Source organism: Piliocolobus tephrosceles, chromosome 16 (assembly GCF_002776525.5).
Source record: "Piliocolobus tephrosceles isolate RC106 chromosome 16, ASM277652v3, whole genome shotgun sequence".
Taxonomy (NCBI): Eukaryota; Metazoa; Chordata; class Mammalia; order Primates; family Cercopithecidae; genus Piliocolobus; species Piliocolobus tephrosceles.
Window position 1 is genome coordinate 60,314,388 of NC_045449.1, and position 25,425 is coordinate 60,339,812.

Here is a 25,425-nt window from a genome sequence, read left to right on the forward strand (position 1 = left end):
TAAGCATTTTACAAAGACTGACTCGTTTTGTCCTTATTTGTAGTAACCACAGAAGACAGATGCTGTTAATTTCTCAGCTTACAGATGAGGCAGAAAGGTTAAGTAACTCATCCAAGGCCATGCCTCTGGGAAGTAGCAGAGCTGGAACCTGAATCCAGGCAGTGACTCCAGAGCCTATGCTCTTTAACCACGATGGTCTTCTGTATATACTTTTCCTTCCCTATCCATAATCTGTGAGTTGAGGAACAAAAGCTTAAAAATCTAAAGAAAAAAGATGCCTGGTTGTACCTTCGGTGCTCTCTGTGGTATGCAAGAGAAGGTAATGAAATTGCAGTGGGCTCTGGGGAAGTGTGATGTCAGTGCCTTTCCAATTTTCATCTGACCATGCTGAGTTTCCCTATAAAAAGCATGAAATACTTTGGAGATGGTGCAGAAGCAAGAAAATGTACCTGTCAGTTTGGATGTAGATCTGGTTTCACAGTGTATTGTATTTCTGGATACCCTGTCCAAGAGGAGATCTTCTGAATGATCCATTTAGGGTTGTTCCTGTTTAGCTTCAAAAACACACCGATTTTGTGTCTACTCGTGCCCCAGCCTGTGCTAGGCACTGGGGAGACCGAGATGCCAAGTTGTTTAAAACACTGTGCTGGCCCCCAAGGGCTTTGGTGGCCATCGCTCCAGAAGTAATAGCTTTGGTGGAAACCGTGGTATGTGCAAATTTCACCCCATAAAGAGAGGAAGTATAGGTATTCATTATGTAAAACACGATGCAGGCCAGATGCAGTGGCTTACGCAGCACTTTGGGAGGCCAAGGCAGGTGGATCACCTGAGGTCAGGAGTTCAAGACCAGCCTGGCCAACATGGTGAAACCCCATCTCTACTAAAAGTACAAAAATACCCACATTGTAGCGGGTGCCTGTAATCCCAGCTACTCAGGAGGCTGAGGCAGGAGAATCACTTGAACCCGGGAGGCAGAGGTTGCGGTAAGCTGAGATCGCGCCACTGCACTCCAGCCTGGGCGACGAGCAAGACTCCATCTCAAAAAAAAAAAAAAACCAGTAAATGTTTTAGATATTTATTAAATATAAATTTAATTTGTATTTAATTATATAAATATAATTTATATTTGATTATATAAATTGGGGAGTGGTGGGACCTGAACTTGGCTTAATCTAAAAACGTGGTCCTTTCATGACTAAAATGAGCACTGTGCTTCTTCTCCTCCCAGGACCCCAGGAGCAAGCACAAGTTCAAAATCCACACTTATGGAAGCCCCACCTTCTGCGATCACTGTGGGTCCCTGCTATATGGACTTATCCACCAAGGGATGAAATGTGACAGTAAGTAAGTTTTCTTTTCCAGTTCATAGTGAGGCTCTGTAGCTCATGTTCAGGGTTTGCTGAGCAAGGAAAGCTCAGTAACTTTTCAAAACCAACTCTTCAATAGAGAGAATTAGTTCAGGTATATACCAGACTGACAAAGCGTAGAATCTTCCACTGTCAAAGTTCCAGTTTATTAAACTACTTGATTGCCTCATTATAAAGCCCAAAAAAGCCCTCGATTTATAAATGAGGTTGGTGGGTGCTGTCACTTTTTTTTGTCTTCCTTTTTTTTTTTTTTTTAGTGGCAGAAGTCTTCAATCACTGTAAAATATAGCCTAGTCAAACCCCAAAGAAGCCTTCCGCCGTCGGGTCCACATTTGGTTAGCTTCAAAATAAGCCAAGCAACCATACTCATTATCTTCCTATGTCTCTAATTAGTGGGTGGACTGTGGAAAAATCCAGTAGGCTCTTCTTAAAACTGAAACTAAAATGAACATAAAAACCAGAATAGTGTCTTATTTAAGTTCACTCACCCTGCATGTTTATGGACGGATCAAATGTGTATCAGCCCGGCTCAGAACATTGAGGACCACTGACAAGCAAGACACCAGCCCTTTTCTGTTATTTTTTGTTATGTGTGTATCTCCATCAACTACCAGGAGGAAAGAAAAGCAACTGTGAAGACTCTTTGCTTTGATCATTCTTTTTTTTTTTTTGAGATGGAGTCTCTCTGTCGACCAGGCTGGAGTGTAGTGGCGCGATCTCAGCTCACTGCAAGCTCTGCCCCCCGAGTTCACGCCATTCTCCTGCCTCAGCCTCCCGAGTAACTGGGACTACAGCCCCCACCACCACACCCAGCTAATTTTTTGTATTTTTAGTAGAGTTAGGGTTTCATTGTGTTAGCCAGGATGGTCTCGATTTCCTGACCTTGTGATCTGCCCGCCTCGGCCTCCCGAAGTGCTGGGATTATGGACGTGAGCCACCGCGCCCAGCCTGCTTTGATCCTTCTTAAAGTATGAGATTCCTCAGGCTATGTTTGTTTAAATACAAGTTGATACTTTTAGGACATGAAAAGTTAATTTCCCAGCCTGTTTTTCTAATAGGTTGGGAAGCACTGTGGAAATTTCCACCTATTGCTATTTGCTAATGACTATTGCCATTTGCTATGACGGCCAGAAGCTGATATTTGTATCTTACATGGAGCAAACTGTAGAAAAAGGAACATAAACGAGCATTATAGAGTAGATGAGTTTTTCAGGACACAGAGATTCTTCACCTTACAGGGTTGTACAGCGTCACAACCAAATGCCACGTTTGTTTGCTTCAAGAAACCCTAGGATTTCCACCTGTAATCCCAGCACTTTGGGAGGCGGAGGCGGGCGGATCACCTGAGGTCAGGAGTTCAAGACCAGCCTGACCAACATAGTGAAACCCTGTCTCTACTAAAAATACAAAATTAGTCGGGTGGTGGCGGGCACCTGTAATCCCAGCTACTCAGGAGGCTGAGGCAGGAGAATAGCTTGAACTCGGGAGGCGGAGGTTACGGTGAGCCGAGATTGTGGCATTGTACTCCAGCCTGGGCAAACAAAAGTGAAACTTGGTCTCAAAAAACTAGAGAAAAAAAAAACCCTAGGATTCCAAAGACATGGTTTTCAGGGGTTCTGCAAGGGCTTACAATTTAAGTGCGTTTGTACATATATTTTAACTACTTTAAAACTGGGAACAAAATAAACATTCGAACGTGTTACATACTCAACCTTCACTCCTTGGGCAGAGCTTGATTTCTGCTACAGCATCCTCTTCACTGAAGAGTCGGCTGGGATGGGGAAGCATACCATTAGACACTGTTCCTGTTTGTACATAGTTTTCTGTATGAATCAGGAGTTTTGGATCCTGTACCGCTTTAACAAAATGCAAAAATAAATGAGATGTGGAGGCTGGTCTGAGACATCAACTTGCCTCCCTAACCGCTGGTTTCAAAGTTCTGTTTGTGTCGGAGGGCTTTACTGGTGATCCTTGAATGTCTTTATAATAAATATATGGTATAAATTTGCATTCGTTAGCTGAGTTGATGCTAATAAAATAACACTCATGTGGTTTACATAATTAGATTCTGCTTTAGATTTTGTTTGCAAAATGGTTTCCTTACTGAAAAAAATTTTGAAAACCGCTGACCTGGACCAATGCTTTTTTGTTTGGTTTTGTTTTAAACTCTTTTTCTTAGGAATCTTAAGGCTTCTGTGGCTGCCGCCTGTGCTCCTTTGATGAGCCCCAGAACTGCAACCCCTCCTGACCTTAACTTCTGCAGAAAAAAAGCCTCTTCCCGTGCCCTTCCACCTTGTGCAATTGCAATCCTAGATAGAGTTCCACTTGGGATGGGGCAGGGCGTCAGGGGGCAGTGAGCAACAACTCGAGTGGGCCAACCTCTCATTTTCTAGAGCTGGAAATGAAGTTAGAACAAATGAGCTTCCCAAGATATACAGCAGAGACTGGAACACGGCCCAGTGCACTTTCACCTCCCGTACCCTCCCCGTTGCCTGTGTGCTTTCCAGAGGCTCTGGCATTTACTGCCTTCACATCGCAAATTTGCCCGGACACTTAAAGACATGACGTGGTTAACACAAGTGACATTAATAACACAGCTTTTCAGGAGCTTTTATATTGGCTAAATTCGAGGTGTAGAATTTTGAACAGTTAACCTTGGAAATAGAAGCCTAATAGCATCCACATTTGTGAATTAGCTAATTGTTCTTTCCTCAGCATGTCCATCATTCTGCTGTCAGTCTTTAATCGGAGCGGTATACATTATTCATGATGCTTTTTCAATTTACTTTGTCATGTTAAAATTAAACACTCCAAATGAAACGGAGAGGAAGACCCCACCTTGATGATTACGGAATAACCTTATTAGAGTTCCGGCAAGGATTCGTGAGGATTCCAGGGGCCTTCCCTCCTTCTGGAAGCCTAAAGGTACAAGGAGGATCGAGCTAGAACACCTACACGCGGTCTTCTGTTTGTTTCCGGCACACAGGATTCTTTTCAGGGTTGCTTTGGTTCATTGCAATAATACTGATCTTTTTTTATCCTCACCCTGTCTCACCCACATAATGTCAGCTGTAAGGAGTGGCTGATCATGCTAGGCGGGTATTTGTTTTACTTGGAATAATATTTAAATATTTGAAGACAGGTTTAAAATACCAAATACAAGTTCTTTGGGGAAAAAAACAGGCAGTGTACGTAAACCTTGTTGAAGATACAAGGTTAGCTGAGGAAAGGAAAATTTAATGAATTTTCTATATTCGATCTGCAGATTTTCACTCTTTCTCAGTGGTAAGCCCAGAAAAGCATAAAGAACTCATTAGCAAAAAGTCTTACGTTTAAGCTGGGTGCAGTGGTTCACATCCGTAGTCCCACTGCTTTAGGAGGCCTAGATGGGAGGGCCGCTTGAGCCCAGGAGTTCAAGGCTGCACTGAGCTAGGATTATGCTACTGCACTCCAGCCTGAGAGACAAAAAGAGACCCTGTCTGAAGAGAAAAAAAAAATCCTGTGTTTAAAATTTTCATATTATTTTGCCTCTGTGTACATAAAATATTAATTAAGCTGAGCTTTGTACATATTTACCTGTGTGAATTTTGTATACTGTTAAATATTTGAAACAATCACAGAAGGCCAAGCTGGGATATTTTGCTTCAGTGAAGATTGAGCAAATATGGTATGGGTATTTTAAGGATATTGTCACTCACATGAAGCCTGTGCTGTACAGGACATCTGCTAACAGTTCTTTATGTCACCAAAAACAGTATAGCAAAGTATCGAGTTGGGGGTAACTCATTTTCACTTCTGCTCGTGCACCAAAACACTGAGGAGCGGTGGTTGGAGTCCATATGCCCAGCTCACCCTCTGCTTTCTTGATTCACAGCCTGCGATATGAACGTTCACAAGCAGTGCGTCATCAATGTCCCCAGCCTCTGCGGAATGGATCACACAGAGAAGAGGGGGCGGATTTACCTAAAGGCTGAGGTTGCTGATGAAAAGCTCCATGTCACAGGTAAGGCTTGCTCATCCCGGAGCAGCATCGTGGGCAGGCATTTGGATGAAGGTTGATATTAAGGCAGGGTGGGGGCTGGGCTGTATGCCCTGAGGCCTCTGGAGAGGCAGTTGCGCTGGTGGAACCATCACTGTCTGGGAGCCCTGCAGCCCTCTGGACCCTCATGTTAATACACCTCCCAGGAGACGGGTCTGTACACCCAAATTCCCAAATACTCAATGTCACACGCAGTCACAACCACTGTGTGGATTGGACTGTTCTGACAGCATGGCCCGTATACTCTCCTCCTGGTGACAGGGGGTCAGGGGAGCCAATTAATCAAAATGCTGTTGGAGGGAGTGGAGCTAGAACAAGGGGAGGCAAATGGATGGATGACCCAGGTGTTTTGTGGCATTGGGCTGTGATGGCCCAATAAATCCACCTCAGCAACAGCAACAGCCGTTGAGTGCTTTTGCTTCCCCTGTGTTAGGGATGGTGCTAGGAACTTCACATAGATTCATTATGTAGACCTGACACCTAGCTGGTTATTAACTTCATCTTCCAGAAGAGGACACTGAGACACAGGTCAGTACTTTGCAGTGTTACAGTTAGTAAGTGAGGAGCTGGGATGGGAACGGAGGCATTTGACTCCAGATACTGTGCTTGTAATGACCACACCTCCTACAAACAGCCTGGCTAGGTGACCGGAATTCCCTATCCACGGGCCTGGTTACTCCCTCCTCTGGCTGTTTCTGGGTGGGCTCTGCCATAGCATGGCTTTTCCTTTGGTTTTCCCACCAAATCCACTTTCGGTTAATCGGCACACTCGGTCAAGTTATCCTGGAGTCCTATTGGCCTAGGACCCATCCTGTGTCCTCAAGATGACCTGAGTTCTCTGTACCATGACCCACTCCATGTTGGTGTGTGGTTGAACTCTCAGGCATCAGCCTATTTCCTTGTACTTGGGGGTCCCGGAGGGACCAACTGTATACATTCCTCTTGTTGACAAGGGCATTCATCTTGATTGATCAGCAAAGGTATCTTCCATTTGTATCTAGGAATTTGAAGCGGTCATAAACATGGAAAGACTGATGCTAATCTATTATGTTTAGATAACAGAAAACATAGAAGAAAAGCTTAGGAGGATCTGTTTAAGAAAAGAAGGAAAGGTGGGGGCTTCCAAAGAAAAGCTTACTTTTGGAAACATCCTCAGGTTTTTCCTTTGAAAGAGAAGCAGATGTTCTAACCAGGGCTGTCCTCTCAGGGAAGAACTCACAGAAAACCAAAGGATTCCAAGGTATGGCTGGGAGAGGGGAACAGTTCGCCTCCAGGTAACCTTGAAACCAGCTATAGCTGATGGTCAAAGTGGAATTGGGAATGAAATCCCTATGATAGATACAGAATCCCTTCTGACTTTTTGTAGATTTTAGAGAAATTATTTTATTTTCTCAAGACCATCCCTATTGTGCCAATGCCTTTGGGGCTGTGGCTGTCACCTGCATTTCTTTTTAATGGGCTGATGCTGTCCTTGGAATCCACTCTGCCCTTATCTGACAGCCAGGGCCCCTCTGACTGGGCACTGCTGCTCTCTGCCCAGAGGAAGATGGTGTTCCTTGGGGGCCGTGAGCTAGGCCACGAGACCCCTCTGCAACATCACAGCCTTGCTCTTGTTACTCTTTTCTACTAAGGCTTCCACATTGTCAAAACCATGTATGGGGGAGCAGATTTTGCAGTCAAGGGGAAAATTACCATAACACCTAGTCTCCATAGGTGGTAAGGGATCAAGGAGCATAAAGTAGAATGCCTACAGGCTAAACATTTCTATGCTTTCCTTACCTTTCCCTTTATTTCCAAAGCGACTGCTGTTGACAATAGAATAGACATCACAGGTGAATATTTAGAGTTTAATTATGGGTTTACAGGTGGCTACCTTATGGCTCACTGTAAGGCAAGAATGCCTGGACAGAGCATTTAAATGTTTAGCTGGCATTCTTTGTGTTTCTAGATAAAGCAAAACATACACGCTGTGCATGCTGGACACACCCCGTGCCGTCTTCGGTAGTAAAAGTAGCAACCATATGTACTGCCTGAACCTTCCAGTCTCTCCTATGAGCCTCAACAGCCTTGCAGATCTAAAACTGCACAGAGAGGCACAGATGCCCTGGCTGGAGTGGCACAGGTACACAGGTGGAAGAGAAAGGTCAGACCTCATAGTGCTAGAGCTTACATCAGGCTAATTCCTCTACCATTGCCAAGAGTTGAACTTGACTCACAATTGTAGAATCAGCTTAAGAATTCACTTTTTACATGTGAAAGCCAGCCAGTATTACTTATGGCAACTATCTGGGCCAAGTCCCTTGAGAATTAGTTTACAAATTTTTGTAGGACCATAGCTCCACTCTAGGAATGTGAATTCAGCAAGTTTAATAATAATAATGTCTTATTCCATTCAGGCCGCTATCACAAAATACCTTAGACTGGGTTATTTATAAATAATAGGAATTTATGTATCACAGTTCTGGAAGCTGGGAAGTTCAAGATCGAGGCCTCAGCAGATTCAGTTGGTCTGGTGAAGGCTCCATCTCTGCTTCATAGATGGCACTTGTCACTGTGTCCTCACATGGAAAAGGAAGGCAGGCTGTGTCCTCACATGGTGCAAGGAGCAAACTTGCTCCCTGTTATCTCTTTTATAAGGCTCTGCGTTTGGATGAAATATCCCAAAGCAATTCCTTCCCAAATGCCCTACCTCTTAATACTATCACACTGGGAATCCAGTCTTAAGATATGAATTCAGACCACAGCAAATAATAGCAGCAGCTCACAGCTACTCAGTGCTTCCCCCACAGGACCACTTCTTACGTACTTTATGTACTAACTTTTCTTCAAATCTGTGAAGAAGTTGACTTTATTATCCTTACTTTATAGATGAAGAAACAGAGACACAAGGAAATGAAGTGACTCACCCAGAGTCACACAAATGGTAAATTGGATGGCTAAATATTTAAATGGCAGATGCAGAGAGAAGATATTTTGATGACAGTATCCATAAGAGTTGGAGTCTATTTTTAAAGTACAGTTGTGTGTGTGAAGGGAATCCAATCTTAAGTATGGAAAGTCAGGCTCAAGGAAATAACTAATTAGTAATTACATCTTTAACATTTTTAATTTAAAGTAATTTAAGATTTTCAGAAAAGTTGCACACATAGTACAGAGTTCTCATACACCCTTCACCCAGCAACCCCTGGTGTTAATGCCCTTGTATAACTATAGTAGCTGATAAAATTGTGAAAAATAGGTACTTACAGCCGGGTGCGGTGTCTCATGCCTGTAATCCCAGCACTTTGAGAGGCCGAGGTGGGTGCATCGCTTGAGGTCAGGAGCTTGAGACCAGCCTGGCCAATGTGGTAAAACCCCATCTCTACTAAAAATACAAAAAATTAGCCAAGTGTGGTGGCGTGCGCGTGTAGTCCCAGCTACTCAGGAGGCTGAGGCAGGATAATCGCTTGGACCCGGGAGGAGGAGGTTACAATGAGCCCGAGATTGTGCCACTGCACTCCAGCCTGGGCGACAGAGCGAGAGTCCATCAAAAAGAAAAAGAGAGACAGACAGAGAGAAGAGAAAGGAAGGAAAGGAAGAAGGAAGGAGTACCCGTATTAGTTACTAGGAATTGTTTTAAACAGCCAAATAGAAGACATCAGACTCATCTTCTTTCAGTCAGTATAAAAGGGCCGCAAGTGGTACTAAGCAGAGCCCGCTTAGGGCAGCACTTACCAGTGATGGATGGCATCCCCACCCCCATTACCTGCCTGCAGCATTTCCCGTCCAAATAGTTCAGGCATGAGTTTATCTTGAGAAATGTTTTCATACCAACAGCTACCGTTTATTGAGTGCTTGCTCTATATTTATTGTTAATAGGACTGGACCTTTGTGCTCAGCGTTTTATGTTCATTGCTTCATTGACTCCCCAAACAATCCCATGAAGTAAATACTATTATTATCCTCCTTTTTGAGATGAGCAAGGGAGCTGAGAAAGGAAGAAAATCACTCCAAGTTACAGGGTGGGAAGTGATGTAGTGGGGGCTGCAGCCCGGGCCTGGCTTCCACACCCTTGCTTTCAGTACATAGGCTATGAATGTTCCAAGTCTCTCTTATTAATTAGAGTCTCCTTTGGAACAAACAATAAACCCATAAATATTTGCTGATCCCACAATCAGCACCCCACAAGGTTCTCTGAGGTCATGGAAAGTCCCAATGTGGGACTCAAAACCAGGGGAGAAAAGAGTAACACAGGAAGAGAATACAGAGCAACCCACATCCATGTAAAATTAAGTGCCAAGTACGTGGTGATGAAATAGCACACCCTTGGGAGGTGCTGAGGGTGGGGAAGGGGACAGAGATGCAAGGAACCCGTGGAGAAGCGGCCGACTGAATACTGTAGGTATTTGAGAGGCAGAGAGGGAAGAGAGCTCCGACTGCGAGAGTTAGAGGGCTGTGGGAATTAGCCTGGTGATGGCTTTAATGGGAACACAAATATAAACCATAAGCCATCACACGCAGACTTTATGGTCCAAATGTGAGTGATTTCTCGGAAAATGCATTTAAACCTAAACCCTGAGCAGCTGTGTTAATTGCTAGGTTGGTTCCAGCTGTGTCTTACCTGTGTAGAATCGCAAATTTTACGCAGTAATCCCAAAGTAACATAGAAACTCCCAACAGGAGCTCTGCTTTGGGATGGAAACCACCCTTTACAGTCAGAGATGAGTTTTCTTTCTAGCTTGGTGGGGTATTTATGGGAAAGCCCTCCGCTTTAGCGGTGTATTTTTATTTTTTGCCTTCGGGCAGTGGTGCTGATGTTATCAGAATGGTGTCGCATGTTTTTTCTTCTTCTTCTTCTTATAGGAGATTGTAATTGGTTTTCTACACTCTGGTGTGTTTTGTAAATTCGGTTTATAGGAGTAGTGAAAAAAAAATCCCTCATGGGAACCAATTTTCAATTTAATCTTGTAAGTAAATGGAAAAAATATCGGGTGCTTTACAGCTGTTTCAGGAGCACATCTCTCCCACAAATAGATTATTCTGAAGAAGAGTCTAATTTTCTCAACAAGTTGAGGTTGTTAATTTGATGTGGAGATTGAAGTTTTAAACTGAACTCTGGTCGGGGAGGGGAAGACTTCCTCCAGCTCTTACCGCACGGGGACTCCTCCTGCCTGCCTAGGGCCCTGCGCGATTCCATGTCTGTCACCCCTGCAGGTACAGAGACTCACCCTCATCTTATTGTGTATTCCCTCCGTGTGTTCTTCCACCTTATCATGGTGTATTTGCTACAGAATGAAGGAAATGAGCCTCAGCTTTGTATGATAATCGTTCGTTTTTTTGCTTCACCCATTGATCGTACATTATTGAGCGTGTGTCCTGCTCTCTTCCTGGCACCAGGGATGCTAAGATGATTAAGACCTAGACCGTGTCACAGACCGTGTCAAAGACCACACATACCGTGTGGTCTTTGGGGGAGAATTCAGGGATGAAAAAGAATTGCTGGGTGCTGTACCTGGTTTTTTGAAGTGCAGTGGGAGTTTGGGAGAAGGGGAGCCTCAGTGGCCCTGGGGAGGCAGCAGGTGACAGCTTCACATCGGAGGTGGCAGTGGAGCTGGGAGGACAGGGAAGGAAGGAGAGGGCATTCCAGGCAAAGATGCAGAGTGTGTTCAGGAAGCTCAGCACCATCCAGGATGTCAGGAATTTCAAGTGAGAGTTGGAGAGAGCTGGAGGGAGGTTTGTTTCTTTCCATTTTCAAAGTATGAGAGCTGCAATCATCAGTTTACCAGTGCACAATCCTTAGGAGCCATGTGCACAGGCTCTGAGTTAAATATTTCTTTTTAAAATGGGAAGATTTTAAGTTGCAGGTAGCTACATTTTCAGCAAGAACAGAGCCTGAACTCCAGACATCACCTTGAGATTCACAGTGAGCAGAGATCTTCTCTGTCATTCCTGGGTAAGGAGACGCAGCAGGTAGCGCATGCTTTGCCTAAAAGCTTTGCACAGGTACCTTTTGCAGTGACAAGCAGGCTGTGGAATATAATAACTTGAGGGCTGCCAGCAAGGAGATGCACCAAGCTGCTTACTTAAAGGAAAAGGTAGGCCGGGCGCGGTGGCTCAAGCCTGTAATCCCAGCACTTTGGGAGGCCGAGACGGGCGGATCACGAGGTCAGGAGATCGAGACCATCCTGGCTAATAAACCTCGTCTCTACTAAAAAATACAAAAAAAACTAGCCGGGCGAGGTGGCGGGCGCCTGTAGTCCCAGCTACTCGGGAGGCTGAGGCAGGAGAATGGCGTAAACCCGGGCGGCGGAGCTTGCAGTGAGCTGAGATCTGGCCACTGCACTCCAGCCTGGGTGACAGAGCGAGACTCCATCTCAAAAAAAAAAAAAAAAAAGAAAAGGTATTAGTTGGAAGTCGTTTCTGTTCAATAAATCTTAGTTACGGGATTTGGATCCAGGTCAGGAACATAAACGGTGACGCAGCAGATATATCTGCTCCTTTGTGTAGGGATGGAGAGGGTGCTGGCAAGAAGCTGCTTATCCTGAGGGGCACCCACAGTGCCCACTGTTGGTGGTGCTGCATTTGACTACTTGGTTCTATGTTCTTAGCGGATCCCTCCACTGCAAAGGTATTTTTGTTGTTGTTGTTTTTTGTATTTAATAAGGAATCTGGATGTCGTACTTGATGACCAGCAACCTCCCATCTAATGGTTTGAGCCTTAATTATTTTTTATTTTGTTTTATTTTACTTTTTTTTTGAAAGTCTGTCACCCGGGCTGAAATGCAGTGGTGCAAGCTTGGCTCATTGCAACCTCTGCCTCCCAGATTCAAGTGATTCTCCTCCCTCAGCCTCTCGAGTAGTTGAGATTATAGGCGTGTGCCACCATGCCCAGCTAATTTTTGTTTTTTTGGTAGAGACAAGGTTCCACCACGTTAGCCAGGCTGATCTTGACTCCTGACTTGAGGTGATCCACCCGCCTTGACCTCCCCAAGTGTTGGGATTACAGGCGTAAGCCACCGTGCCTGGCTGATCGTTCTTGATTAAAAGAAAGTAAGGAGACATGATTACCAAATGTAATCTTTAATACATGGTGGGATCCTGGATCCAAGGAAAAAAACAGCTGTTAAAGAACATTTGGGGGACCGTGGGGACAGTTGAATCTGGACTGTATTTTAGAGAATGTTTTTGTACCAGTGTGAAATTTCTGGGTGGTAATGGTCACGTGATTATGGATGGGAATGTGGAAATATTTTAGGGGTCATTTTTCCTAATGTCTGCAACCTACTTCCACATGGTTCCACAAAAGCCAAAAAACAGACAGAAGTCTGAAAATAGGACCAGGCAGGGGTTGGGGGCAAGAAGAAGAGGGTGTGCGCAGGCAAGAGCACCTGTGGCGGAATAATAGTGAGTGACTCTAGAAAGTGATATAGTACTTCAGTTCACTGTACTGTTCTTTCAACGTCACTCCCAAAAACTTAGGCAACGATATCTGTGTCTGGAGCTTGGTTTCAGCTGCTCCAGTACTTAAATGTCCTCTCTAGAGGTCATTCTTGGCTAGAAGGAAGCCCCCGCTGAAGCAGCCATCAGAGTCCTTCAGCAGTCCAGCTTCCTCGCCTCCACCGGCTCACTCTGCGACCCCCCACACCTCTGTCCATGACCACCAACAGCTTTCCTTGTGTGGATGGCACACCAAGGGAGACAATTATTCTGCCTCTACCCTGTGTTTCCTTGTGGCTCTGCACTGAGGCTGGGCCCTGAAGCCTGGTTCATGAAGAGCACTCCCCTGGCCTCTGGCCCCCGTTAAACAGGTGAGTCACTGACCATTTCCTTAGAGCCACCTGGGACTGGCTGCATGGGACTCGCCATGACACAGCGGGCCAGACGGCCACAGGCAGGTTCTGGGAATTGTACACTCACATGGATGGGCAGGGGCTGCCTGGGATTGGGAGCCATTAGTGGTCTATGTCCCCAAGAGCTTGTGTATGACCCCCATTTTCCAAATAGCTCAGGCAGGAAAGAAAACATGAATTAAACAGCTAAAAGAGTCATATATAGGTGTGTGTACATATGTGTAAGAAGTAGGCTGGGTGTGGTGGCTCACGCCTATAGTCCCAGCTACTCAGGAAGCTAAGGCGGGAGGATCTCTTGAGCTCAGGAGTTTGAGACCAGTCTGAGCAACATGGCAAGACCTCGTCTATACAAAAAGAAAAAATAAATTAACCAGATGTGGTAGTATGCCCCTGTAGTCCCAGCTACTCAGGAGACTGACGCAGAAGGATCACTTGAGCCCAGGAGTTTGAGGTTACAGGGAGCTATGATTGCACCACTGCATGCCAGACTGGGTGACAGAGCAAAACCCCATATCCAAAAAAAGTAGTAGTTGTGAGCACAATGTTGGCAAAACTGTTACTTATGATATAAATAAACATCAAGGAGTTGGAGAATGGCTGAGTGGGCCGTTTGCATTCTCCATCTCCTCTCTCCTTGGATACCCCACTCTCCCTGATCTGGGGGTTCCCTGCCCACTTTAAAGACACCAGCTTCCATTTCCTGCAAGCTTCCGTCTCTTAAAAATAAGTAAGTAAATAAATAAATAAAAATAAATAAAAAACCAACAAGCTTTATGATGCTCACACATAAGAGAAACTACTTCCTTTAGTTTGGGCTTAAATACTGGTAGAGAAAAGTCCATAATAAGAGGGGTAACTGCTCTTCATGACAAAGCACACTTTGTCTCCATGGCTTTGTAGAAGTTTCATGAATCCACTAACATTAGCTGATTCTGAAAGTGATAAGCAGTGTAGCATTCATTTTCCCTGGGGAGAGGCACAGGAAGCATGGGTATCCTCTCTTTTGTAGGTGGAGAAGTAAGAATGAGTGGGGGGTTCAGTGTTCTTGCAGAGAGGATTGGTGGGTCCATTTAGTTTGGGAAATGGTCGCAGCATCTGGCCGGGGAGTGGGGGGACCCTTATTATCCGATGATCTCTCCTTGCCTGGCCTCTTGCAAATGGAGATGCTAACGAGACTCAGCCAGTCACAGCAGTAGCAGCTGCCTAGAAAGGGGACGTGAAGGGCAAACCAGAGAAGCTCCTGGTGTTTCCTGAATGCAGAGATCCTGTGAGAAGAGAAACCGACACTGATTGAACAGTTTTCGTGTACCGGGCCCTGATTGGATGCTTTCCTACATATTCCATCACAACCACCTTTCGGAAAAAATGCCATCATCAGCATCAGCATCATTTTGTAACTGAGGAAACTGAGGCTTGGAGAGCTCCTGCAGCCTGCCCAGCTGCCTCTAGCACCCACACATGCCCTTCCCGCTATTGTAAGCAGCTGACCCTTGGCTCTGGCTGAGGGAAGATCCTGTGATTACTCACAGCCGTTTCCCTTGGGTACAGACACAGCCCACACTGTTGCTTCAGGTGCTTGCAGTTTCACATATCTATCCTGCAATTAATAGTGGAGGCTACTCTGGGATGGCTGCACAGCTCCTCTGTTTACTGTTCTGTTGGCACCACTCGGGGTGAGGGTCTGTCCTCACTTCCCCAGACCCTCCATTTTCCAGGGTTTCCATAATGGCTGGAAATAAAAATGGCAGCAGGGAATCCAGCAGAAGTCTTCTGTGCTGGAAAATGAAGAATTAAAATGGGCAGAAGGAGGAAACAAGCCGCTTCAGGACATGATTTGACAGTGTGTGACTTGCATGGGCATGCGACTGGACCAGCCCTTTCTTGGCATCCTCCTGACTTTTTCTTAGTGGTGCCAGTTCTTCCCCATTGGAGACTCATCCTGCTCTCACATTCTCAGTCTTCAGAGAAATCAAATCTAGCAGTCACCTGCCTTGAGTTCACTGGTGCTTAACATCCAGGCACATCCTTGGCACAAGAAAACAGGAAAGTGCCTCTTAGCTAAAACATACAGCAGTGCGCTTGTACCAGAAGAAAGCCTGCACATTATCCCATTCAAATGCGTATGCTTTGGGGTCATAACTGGCATGTTTTCAGTGGATTTATCTACTTTCTCTTCTTCCTTGATTGGACATTCCTGAATATCAGTGTCTTATGTCCACATGTCCCCTTCTGCAGCCAGTACCTTGCCCATCTCCCCATATTTACCCTTTATGTCCCCTACTCGTTTGCACCCAGATTTCCAAGCCATGCGCAGCCTCCCCATTGTGGCAGGCAATAGCCCACCAGTGTTTCCTCCCTCCTTACCTTTGCTTGTGCCATTTTCCCTGCTCCTCAAAGAATGTATTTTTAACATTCAGCTCCAGTTACCTTTAGGAAGCCTCTCCTCACGTTTTATGCCCTGCCTGAAACCAACCACTTTCTCTCCATGCCTTTTGTAGCATGTATTATGAGATTTCACCTATGTGTTTATTTGCATATTGATCTCCTTCCACTATATCATAAGTCCTTTGAGGTCAGAGATGGTGTCTTATCTCCTGTACCCAGCCCAGTGCCTCAAATTTGTACAAAATGTGTGTCTGTTGAGCTGATGATGATGATGATGGAAGTACACAACAAGCACAGCATAGAAGTTGACTCAGGCTTTTACTGCACTCCTCACCCCAAATCCAAGTGACTCTTCCCATTTTACCCCTACATCTGGATCAAGTCAAAATGATCCTGTTTTAACCCAATTCATAAAGCCACATGACTTCTAGGATCCTTTAGAGAAACATCTATCAGCCAAGAAAAAGGTTGCGTCTTCTCAAAGAGACACATCATTATTTACATCCCGACTATTGTACCTTGTCCTGACTGATCTGTGGCTCAGCTTAATGTCAGATATGTACAGACTTGCAGCATGCCATCCCACAGATTGTTATTCATGCTTGGTTCTCTGTGCGGCGATTCCAACAGAGCTTTTCACTCTGGGGGCTTAGTCACTAGATGTGCGTGGGAGGCAGCAAATTGGAGCAAAGGGCAAAGAGTTGCCAGTGTCATTTCCTTCATGCAGCATTTGTGTTTGTTGTAAAGCACCCTATTATCCATGCGCGTGGTGACATAGTTTTTCTTTCTCCTGCTTAAGATACCCCAAGCCCCCAGATTCTTTATAGGGTCATCAGTCATCCGTCTTCTTTGACTTCAGTGACTCCTGCCAGGAGGAAGCACTCTTAAAGATAGGCTTTGAACGCCAGCATCCCTGGAAGAGGAGAAGCAAATTATTTCTGGGGCCTCTTTCAAGATTACCCCATTAGAATACAGAGATATTGACATTGACTGAGCAGGTCATTCTTGTGCCAGATTTTAATTGCTTCTAATTATAGGATTACCATTTAAGCACAAGATTAATTGCTATGAAATTATTGCAAGGAACTTTATCTTCTTCTAGAAAGTAAATGTGTTAGCCAAGTGAGAAATCTCTTAGAAGCTTGCAAATGATGTCTTTTCAATCACTTTCCTTTGAAACTTTCTTCTAATGCTTGGGGAATGAGAGAGAGATCTTGGGGGATCAGGATAGAAGACGAAATAAATAACAGATAAATGCTCCTTTTGGTTCCCGGTTCTCCACCAAAAGGGTGGAAAACTTGAAGTGTTTGGAAATGGTTAGGTTTACCAGTGGAAATGTCATAAAAAAAATGCAGAAATTTTTTTCCTCTCTTGATCCATGTCATCTTCAACATTGGGTAGGAATGGCTCAGTAGGAAAGTAGAATCGGCAGGTGCTGTCCTATGGTCCTTTTCAACACCAGGCTGCTCAGATATCTTAGCAAAAAAAAAAAAAATGTTTTCAGATGTGTTGTAAAGGAATCTCCAATTAATGTGTATACACCTGCTCTGATTATTGGCATCAAAATGGTGCAGAGAAACATCAGACTATGTGCGTCTTAGCTTGTAGGCATTTCCAATTGGAAAGATTCAGATTTCCTGAGAAAATATGAGATAAGTTAGCTCCTGAGCTGGTTCTAAAATATCCCCATTTGAATAGCGGGCCATGGCCACCCACTGAAAGCTCCGCACAGAGCATCCCCACGGGGGACTTTTTATACTGAGAAGAATGGTAGCTGCCTTTACATGCATTTTCCTTTTTAATTAATGCAAGGTTTGTGGTTAATTAAAGACAGGGTCCCTTTTCAAACCAAAGCAGGCATTTTTTCCTAGAATAATGAAGAGAGAATAGAAGCAAGGCAAACGTCCTATAAAAGTTTTCACAGTGAGGAGGGGTGAATCTGGGGAAGGTGGCCTGAAGGAAGTGTCGTTTCATCAACTTCGACTCACTGGAGGTAGGGAATGTAATCAGAAGAGACACCTTTCTCACTGAACACCCAGTGGGGAGGTGGCTCTTCTTCGGGGAAATGCCACACTGACCTCCCTTTCCCTTTGTTAAGTCACTCTGCTGGGAGCGGGGGTGCAGCGCAGGAGAGACATATTTCTCGGGATATATTGCTGCTGTCATCTTACGGCCTGCACAGGTGACTTTTCGTGGAAGAACTCTCACAGGTGAACATCTGCCCAAAAGAGAAAGTGTATGTGCAGTGAATGTTAGAAATAGCACCGTCGCCCTCCTTACTCTTTACTAATACCCTCTCCGAAAGACCTGAAGTCTGTTTCAATCCCTCCCACCCCAATATGGCAGGGACTCTGTTATCCTCAGAACTTCTGACTTCTGAAGGATGCCAGTATATATTTGAAAGATAAAAAAAAAATCCCAGCATACTTTACATGACCAACACTCCATAAAGAAAGAACACAGCAGTCTTGTGTTTATAAAATAATAAAAGTGACCTGCATTTAGAGGATACTGTGGTGTATTAGTCCGTTCTCACACTGCTATGAAGAAATACCCAAGACTGCTGTTTATAGAGGAAAGAGGTTTAATTGACTCACAGTTCTACAGGACTGGGGAGGCCTCAGGAAACTTACAATCATGGCAGAAGAAGAAGCAAACACATCCTTCTTCACATGGCGGCAGGAAGGTGAAGAAGAATGAGAGCCCAGTGAAGGGGAAAGCCCCTTATAAAACCATCAGATCTCAGCCAGGCACAGTGGCTCACACCTGTAATCCCAGCACTTTGGGAGGTCAAGGCGGGCAGATCACCTGAGGTCAGGAGTTCAAGACCAGCCTGGCCAACATGGTGAATTCCCATCTCTACTGAAAATACAAAAAATTAGCTGCGTGTGGTGGCAGGCACCTATAATCCCAGCTACTTGGGAGGCTGAGGCGGGAGAATTGTTTGAACCCGGGAGACAGAGGTTGCAGTGAACTGAGATGGCACCATTGCACTCCACCCTGGGCAACAAGAGCAAAACTCTTGTCTCAAAAAAGAAAAAAAAAAAAAAAATCAGATCTCATTATCTTCACCTCGTCCTTCCTACGACCTCTGGGGATTATGAGAACTACAATTCAAGATGAGATTTGGGTGGGGAAACAGCCAAACCATATCATATGGGACTGGCTTTAAAGTCAGGTAGTCTGGATTCGACTCCCATCTATAGCACGAATTAATGTTGAATAAGTATTAGGGGTTGTTACTCTATAATGGAGTTTTGTTCCAGTCACATTAAGTCATGTGGTTCAATGGACTGAAGCATGTCACTTTATTGACAGATTAACTCTTTCAGTCCTGACTCATTCTTGGTGTAGCTATAATCCCACTGAGACTGCAGCGGCCCCAACCAAGAAAATCTAACCCCAGACCTCGTTTGTTTTCCTTCACCATGTCCACCAAGCAAGACACAGAAATACACTGTGAAATTACTTTCGAAATTGGAAGGCCTCTGTATGAGTAGAACAGTTGCATAGTAAGCTGAGGATATTAACCTTAAAGATTTTAACTGGCTGTGAACCTTGACCTCATGGCTTAACCTCTCTTTGTTTCCCTCTCCTCATCTGCAAATTCAAATTAAGGCACTTGAACTACATGAACCCTGACGTTCCCTTCAGCTCTGGCATTTTGTCGCTCTGAGAGCACTTTCAGAGAGTGGTGCCAATAAAGTGTGCCCCTTCCTGAGGAACTGACGGTAGATTGGAGACTCCAGAGACACTGCAATTGGGTGAGGCCTGAGAGGCTGCTGGTCCAGTAATTTTCAAACAAGTTGGAACATCACATCTTGTTTGAGATGATATTCAAATGGTATTTCACCAGAGTTACTCTGATTGAAGGGGAGAAAATAGGGTACTCACCTTCTTCCTCCTCCTCCACCAGCCATGAGGAGACTCTGTGGAGCAGAGTTTGAAAGTCACAGATATAGGCTGGGTATAGAGCCTCATACCTGTAGTCCCAGTACTTTGTGAGGCGGAAGCAGAAGATCCCTTGAGGCCAGAAGTTTAAGACCATCCTGGGCAACAGAAAAAGACCTTGTCTCTATAAAGAGTAAAAATAAATAAATATAATTTAAAAATTAAATTAAAAATTAGCCGGGCATTGGTGGCACACATGCATTTGTGGTCCCAACTACTCAGGGGGCTGATGTGGGAGGATCACCTGAGCCCAGGAGTTTGAGGCTGCAGTGAGCCAAGATTGTACCACTGCAGTCCAGCCTAGGTAGCAAAGTGAGACTCCATCACAAAAAAAAAAGAAGTCACTGATGTGATTGTTACCAGACTGTGCTGGGGTCCACGCACCCAGTGCAGCAAAGCCAAATGCTAATACTGGGTTAACAGCAGGAGAAACTGAGGCATTTATTGCCAAGCAAGGAGAATTCAGCAGCTCGTGCTGATGACTTGAACTGGCAGATAGCTCACAGTTATCTATTATTTAAAGATGGGAAGGCGGAGGTTACAGTCAAAGTCATCAATCAGTACATAAGGGCTACACGTTGGTTTGACCCAAACAGGTGGGACATCCCAAAGCTGGGGAGGCAGTGTGCCACAGTCATGGGCGGATTCAAAGATCTTCTGATTTGTGATTACTTAAGGAGGCAAAGCTTTGTCTAAGAATTTGGGATCAGCAAAACAAAACAAAACAAAACAAAAAAACAATATTAGCTCTGGCTTTTGGGTAAAAAAGCATTGAAGGGAGATGGAAGAATGTAGAACAAAGAACAGCAGTCAGAGTGCTGTCTTCTGCTTCCCCCATCCAAGGACTGTGTGCCAGTGGATCCGTTTGGTGGGGGTCCAGTTTTCCGAAAAACAACTCAAGGGCATGTGTTTAGATATTATCTTCAATTTCTACAGAAAAGAAAACATCTCCTAACTTCCTTGCTGTTGTTTTAAGTTACTGTTACCTTCTTGCTTATCAAGTTGCTCATTTACTTCTCAAGGCTACCTAGGTGCCTGGAATTTTCCTTGAAGGAACTCAAGATTTTCCTTTATTTCCACATTAGGGGGTGCTCCTGCCCAGGGACCCTCTGTCTTATGGTCCATCCCCTTCATTTTCATGCATAAAAACCAAGGCTCAGGGAATGTGGCTACTATGTAGGGTCTTTGGGGTTATAAAGGATAAAACTGGCTAGGTACGTTGGCTCCTGCCTGTAATCCCAGCACTTTGGGAGACCGAGGCAGGCAGATCATGAGGTCAGGAGATCAAGACCATCCTGGCTAACATGGTGAAACCCTGTCTCTACTGAAAAAAAAAAAAAAAAAATACAAAAAATTAGCCAAGCGTGGTAGCGGGTGCCTGTAGTCTCAGCTACTCGGGAGGCTGAGGCAGGAGAATGGCGTGAACCCGGGAGGCGGAGCTTGCAGTAAGCCAAGATTGCGCCACTGCACTCCAGCCTGGGTGACAGAGCAAGACTCTGTCTCAAAAAAATAAATAAATAAAGGATAAAACCAACCCGCTCAGGTAGAAAGGGATATTAGCAAAAGAAATCTAGAGTATCATGAAACGCAAGGGTGGGAATGCTTTGGGGCCATAAGAACACTGAGAACCTGAGATTCTCTTTCTGTATCTCACCTCTTCTTTCTACATACTGCCTTCATTTGTTTCTTTTCCACAACACGTTAGACTTTCTTTGCATTGCAGAAAACATGGCCCTAGACAATTCTACAGCTTTGCCTCTTACAGCTGCGTGTCTTCTACTGTGTCAGTTACAAATCCAGAAATTCTGGGAAAGGGATTCATCGGCTCAGTCTGGGTCACATGCCACCCTGGACCAATGGGCTGTGACTGGAGGGCAGATATGGGGTGGGGTGGGAGGTGGGAGACATTTTCAGGAACAAGGAGCAGTGACAAGCAGACAAAACTGTAGGTAACGCAACACTGCCATGAAACGTGAGCCAGGGTTGTGCAGGAAGTGTGTTCGGGAGGAGGCATGCAGCCAGGCTCCTGCCTTCTACTTCGATGCTCCTTTCCTTCAACCATGTTACACATCCATGAAATTACTCAAGAGGGACAGTGGCTGAGCTTATGTACAAAGGTTGGATATGACTCGTAAGTTCCTTTTGAACACATCAACACGCTCCTGGCCTGGCCAGTCTCCAAAAACAGCCAAGGGTAAAGAAAAAAATTTGATTGAGTGACATTTGTCCAATTCAGCCACCCAGTGCATTGATCACCCTTCTAATTTAGAAGCTGTAAAACAGCACAGCAGGTTCCAAGCATAAATGGTGTTGATGTGGAAGAGATTGAGTGATGGTGGTACCCACAGGAAGCAGAGTCCTTTGAATGGGCTCACGGGGAGATTGTGGAACAAGTGGCTCAGGAAGGTGGAGCTGTTTGATGAGGGCCTGGGAACTGGACAAGGCCCTCCAGAATGCATTTTGAGCCGTTGGCCTTAAATCACCTTCCCCTACGGCAGCTTTTTCTGCAGGCTGCGTTGCTGCCTTGGCAGACCCTCACCCCTCACTCCTGGAGCTTTTCTTTCATGAGGAATTCCTGCTGCGAGAATAAACTAAGGTAGTTGGCAGCATGCTAACAATACCTCTGGGTTCTCAGCCTCTGTCCCGACAAGAGCCAGGCCACCTTGCTTTCATTCAGTAAGGGAAAAGAAAAGCAAGGTACCTTTTATCCCTGAATCATCGCCGCAAGGCCCTCCCAGGTCAGGAAAATGATGTGTCTCCTGCTTGGTTTGCAAACCATGTGGATGAACCCAGAATATCAGGTCCTCTCTCTCTTCCACCCAAACGAAAGCACTTAGATGTCACATGCCCACCTTGTAAGGCCTCGTGGGGTTTGAGATCCTCATCCTGTGCACAGGCCTTGACTCGTGGGTTCTACGACATTGACTGTCTTCCTGTTTCCTTTCCTTTTCTACTGACAGTTTTGCCAATTCAGTGATGGCTTCAGCGCCATGGCTTAGCGGCACCCAAGCAGCTTGAGGCATCAGTGGTTTGGGGGTCATCTTAGTTATTTCATGGAATGAAAAGTTTTACATCCAAGATACTCGGCCCCCAGTCATTTCTTTTCCGTATCAATTTAGTCTCTCCTTAGTTTTGGTGCACATGGTTGCCTTGTGGTAGTCTAAGATGTTGACAGACTGGCCCAGAAAGAGATCCCAAGGCTAATGAGAATGTGTCCAGGTTCTTGTTTGGTTTTGTTTTGGTTTGATTTTGATTGTGGTCAAGATAAGAGGCTTTTCCAGGTGAAAACCTCTTAGGCCTGACATGATACCTGTAATTAATGCATATCTTCAGCTTTATACTCTCAGATTAAAGACAGCAATGGTATAACAGCAGGGTTGCAAAGAATAAAGTTTACTCCTGTTTTGTCTCTCTCTCCAAAGACCATAGTGTTCCAGAGACAGATACTGATCACCTGTCATGCTCATAAACTCCTAGTAGCTCCCGATAAGTACATCCCTCAGAGAATCAGCTCTGAGCCCATTTGTGGGAACAAGCATATGGGAAAGTTGTCGATTCTGCAGGTGTTGGGAACAGTTCTGGAATGGGATGGCGGATCCCCCTTCTGCTGGCGGATGGAGGAAGGATACCCTTGCCAATGGACAGTTGCCTCCTAACCAGGAATTGCGCCTCATGCTCAGCCAGGGCACTCCGGGCAAGGAAGCTGAGCAAAGCCCACTGGAAGACAGGGCTCCCTCGGGCACAAATAAGAACAGCTTCCTGCTCCTCTGCAGCCTCAAAAGTTCATGCACCTCGTCCCTCGGACAAAAGTGGTAGAAAGAAGGTTGGTGTCACTGGATTTCATCTCTTAGGGTTCAGCTACTTCGGGCGAGGGGTTGGGAGGAACCAATAAATATTTTTGTCTTTGTCTGCCACACTGATGCAAATGCTTATAATTTTATTAGCAGCTGCCTGGGAGCCAGGCCTGACTTAATTTAATTTAATCTCCTGGGTTATTTCAGTTCGGCTTAGTCTATTTTAAGCACAGATGAAAAGGAAATAATCAGACTGAGGGGGCAGATGAGTGAGGGGCCGGAGGGGCCATCCGCTGCCCTTGCTAGTTCCTCGGGCTTAACTTGTCTTGATCTAAAGGGAATGACTTCATGGAGGCAGGTTGGCCAAAGTTCTAATTCTCAGTGTGTTTTGTTTCTGGTATCCTCACCTTGTTCTCTAAGAAAAGAAGCATGATACCCGCTTTGTGGGGGAGCGAGGATGGGGGATATTAATTATGCCACTAGAAACACAAATGGGGCAATTCTCTTGTGCCAGGCAGGACTGAATAGTGACACCTTCCCCCGCCCTTCCCTTTCTCCTTTTAGCAAACTACACTGATCAGTGTGTTGTGGTAGCTCTTTCTCTTTAGAGTGTTTTTTGTTGTTGTTTGATTTGTTTTATGGGTGTTTTTTTTTTTTTTTTTTGAGACAGTGTCTCACTCTGTCACCCAGCCTGGAGTTCAGTGACGTGATCTCGGCTCACTGCAACCTCTGCCTCCCAGGTTCAAGTGATTGTCGTGGCTCAGCCTCCTGAGTAGCTGGGACTACAGGCACATGCCACCACGCCCTGCTAATTTTTGTATTTTTAGTAGATACAGGATTTTACCATGTTGGCCAGACTGGTCTCGAACTCCTGGCCTCAGGTGATCCATCTGCCTCGTGCTCCCAAAGTGCTGGGATTATAGGTGTGAGCCACCACGCCCGACCGTCTTTGGAGTGTTTTGATGCCCTGGGATTGGTAGTTTGGGAGGAAGAATGCCAGAGCCTCCCCTTTGAGTGGTGTCTTCTGAGTAAATATGTGGTTCAGAGGCCCGCTTGGTGAAGCCCAAGGCCCAAAGACCACCAAGTCCTGTGGCCTGGAGCTGCCATGCCTGCCCTGAGCCTAGGAACTGCATCCCAAGGCCACCCCATCATTTCCTGCTCCCAGGGCCTGTGAGGCTGTGCATTTGGTTTGGTACCAGAAATGATCAAGAACAAGAGAGATTCATGGACCCAGTCAGAAAGAGAACCCAAAGGTAATGAGACTGTCCAGAGAGGGTTTTGGTTTTTTGATTTTTTTTAACTGTGATTGAGATGATAAGAGGTTTTGCCAGGTGAAAATTTCTTAGCCTTGACATCATCAAAGAAGAGAGATTCATCATCTCATCATGAAGAGAGATTCATCCCAGTTTCTTACATCTTTTTTATTTTCAGGCAGCATCTTGCTCTGCCGCTCAAGCTGGAGGGCAGTGTTGCGATCATAGCTCACTGCAGCCATGATGAGCTCCTGGGCTCAAGTGATTCTTCTGCCTCAGCCTCTGTAGCTGGGACGACCACACCTGGCTAATTTTTAAAATTTTTGTACAGATGGGGTCTGACCACATTACCAGGCTGGTCTCAAACTCCTGGCCTCAAGCGATCTTCCCACCTCAGTCTACCAAAGTGATGGGATTACAGGTGTGAGCCACTGTGCCCGGCTCATTACAGTTTTCTCTGCCAACCCTGAAAGCAGAAAATTGTATCCCCACTGAAGTGTTGGTTCCGTGAGCCCGAAATTTTTATGGATCTTATTCATTGCAGAATCCCCAAACTTACGGTGCCTGGGACCCAGCATGTGCTCCGCGTGTGTCTGTGTAGCACTGGAGGGTTTTTTCTGTATCATACTGACAATTACAAAAGTTAAGAGTTATTAAGTACTCATTTTGTGCCAAGCACTATGCCAGGGGTTTTACTTGTATAATCTTATTTAATACTTAAACAGTTCCTATTGCATGAAACTCTTATCTCCATTTAAATGGAGGCATAGAGGATTTCAGGAACTTGCCAGGCGACAAAGTGGAGCT

General features: G+C 45.2%; 1 protein-coding gene across 4 annotated transcripts in view; it reads left to right on the forward strand.

The window, feature by feature from the left end:
* Window positions 1-25,425, forward strand: part of PRKCA (protein kinase C alpha) — a 502,110-nt gene that overhangs the window by 340,848 nt on the left and 135,837 nt on the right. For all 4 annotated transcript variants that reach the window (XM_023212008.2, XM_023212011.2, XM_023212010.1 and 1 more), the window contains 2 exons: window positions 1,229-1,340; window positions 5,242-5,370. In XM_023212008.2, coding sequence (XP_023067776.1) covers window positions 1,229-1,340; window positions 5,242-5,370 — 241 coding nt within the window. The remainder of the gene's footprint in view (window positions 1-1,228; window positions 1,341-5,241; window positions 5,371-25,425) is intronic.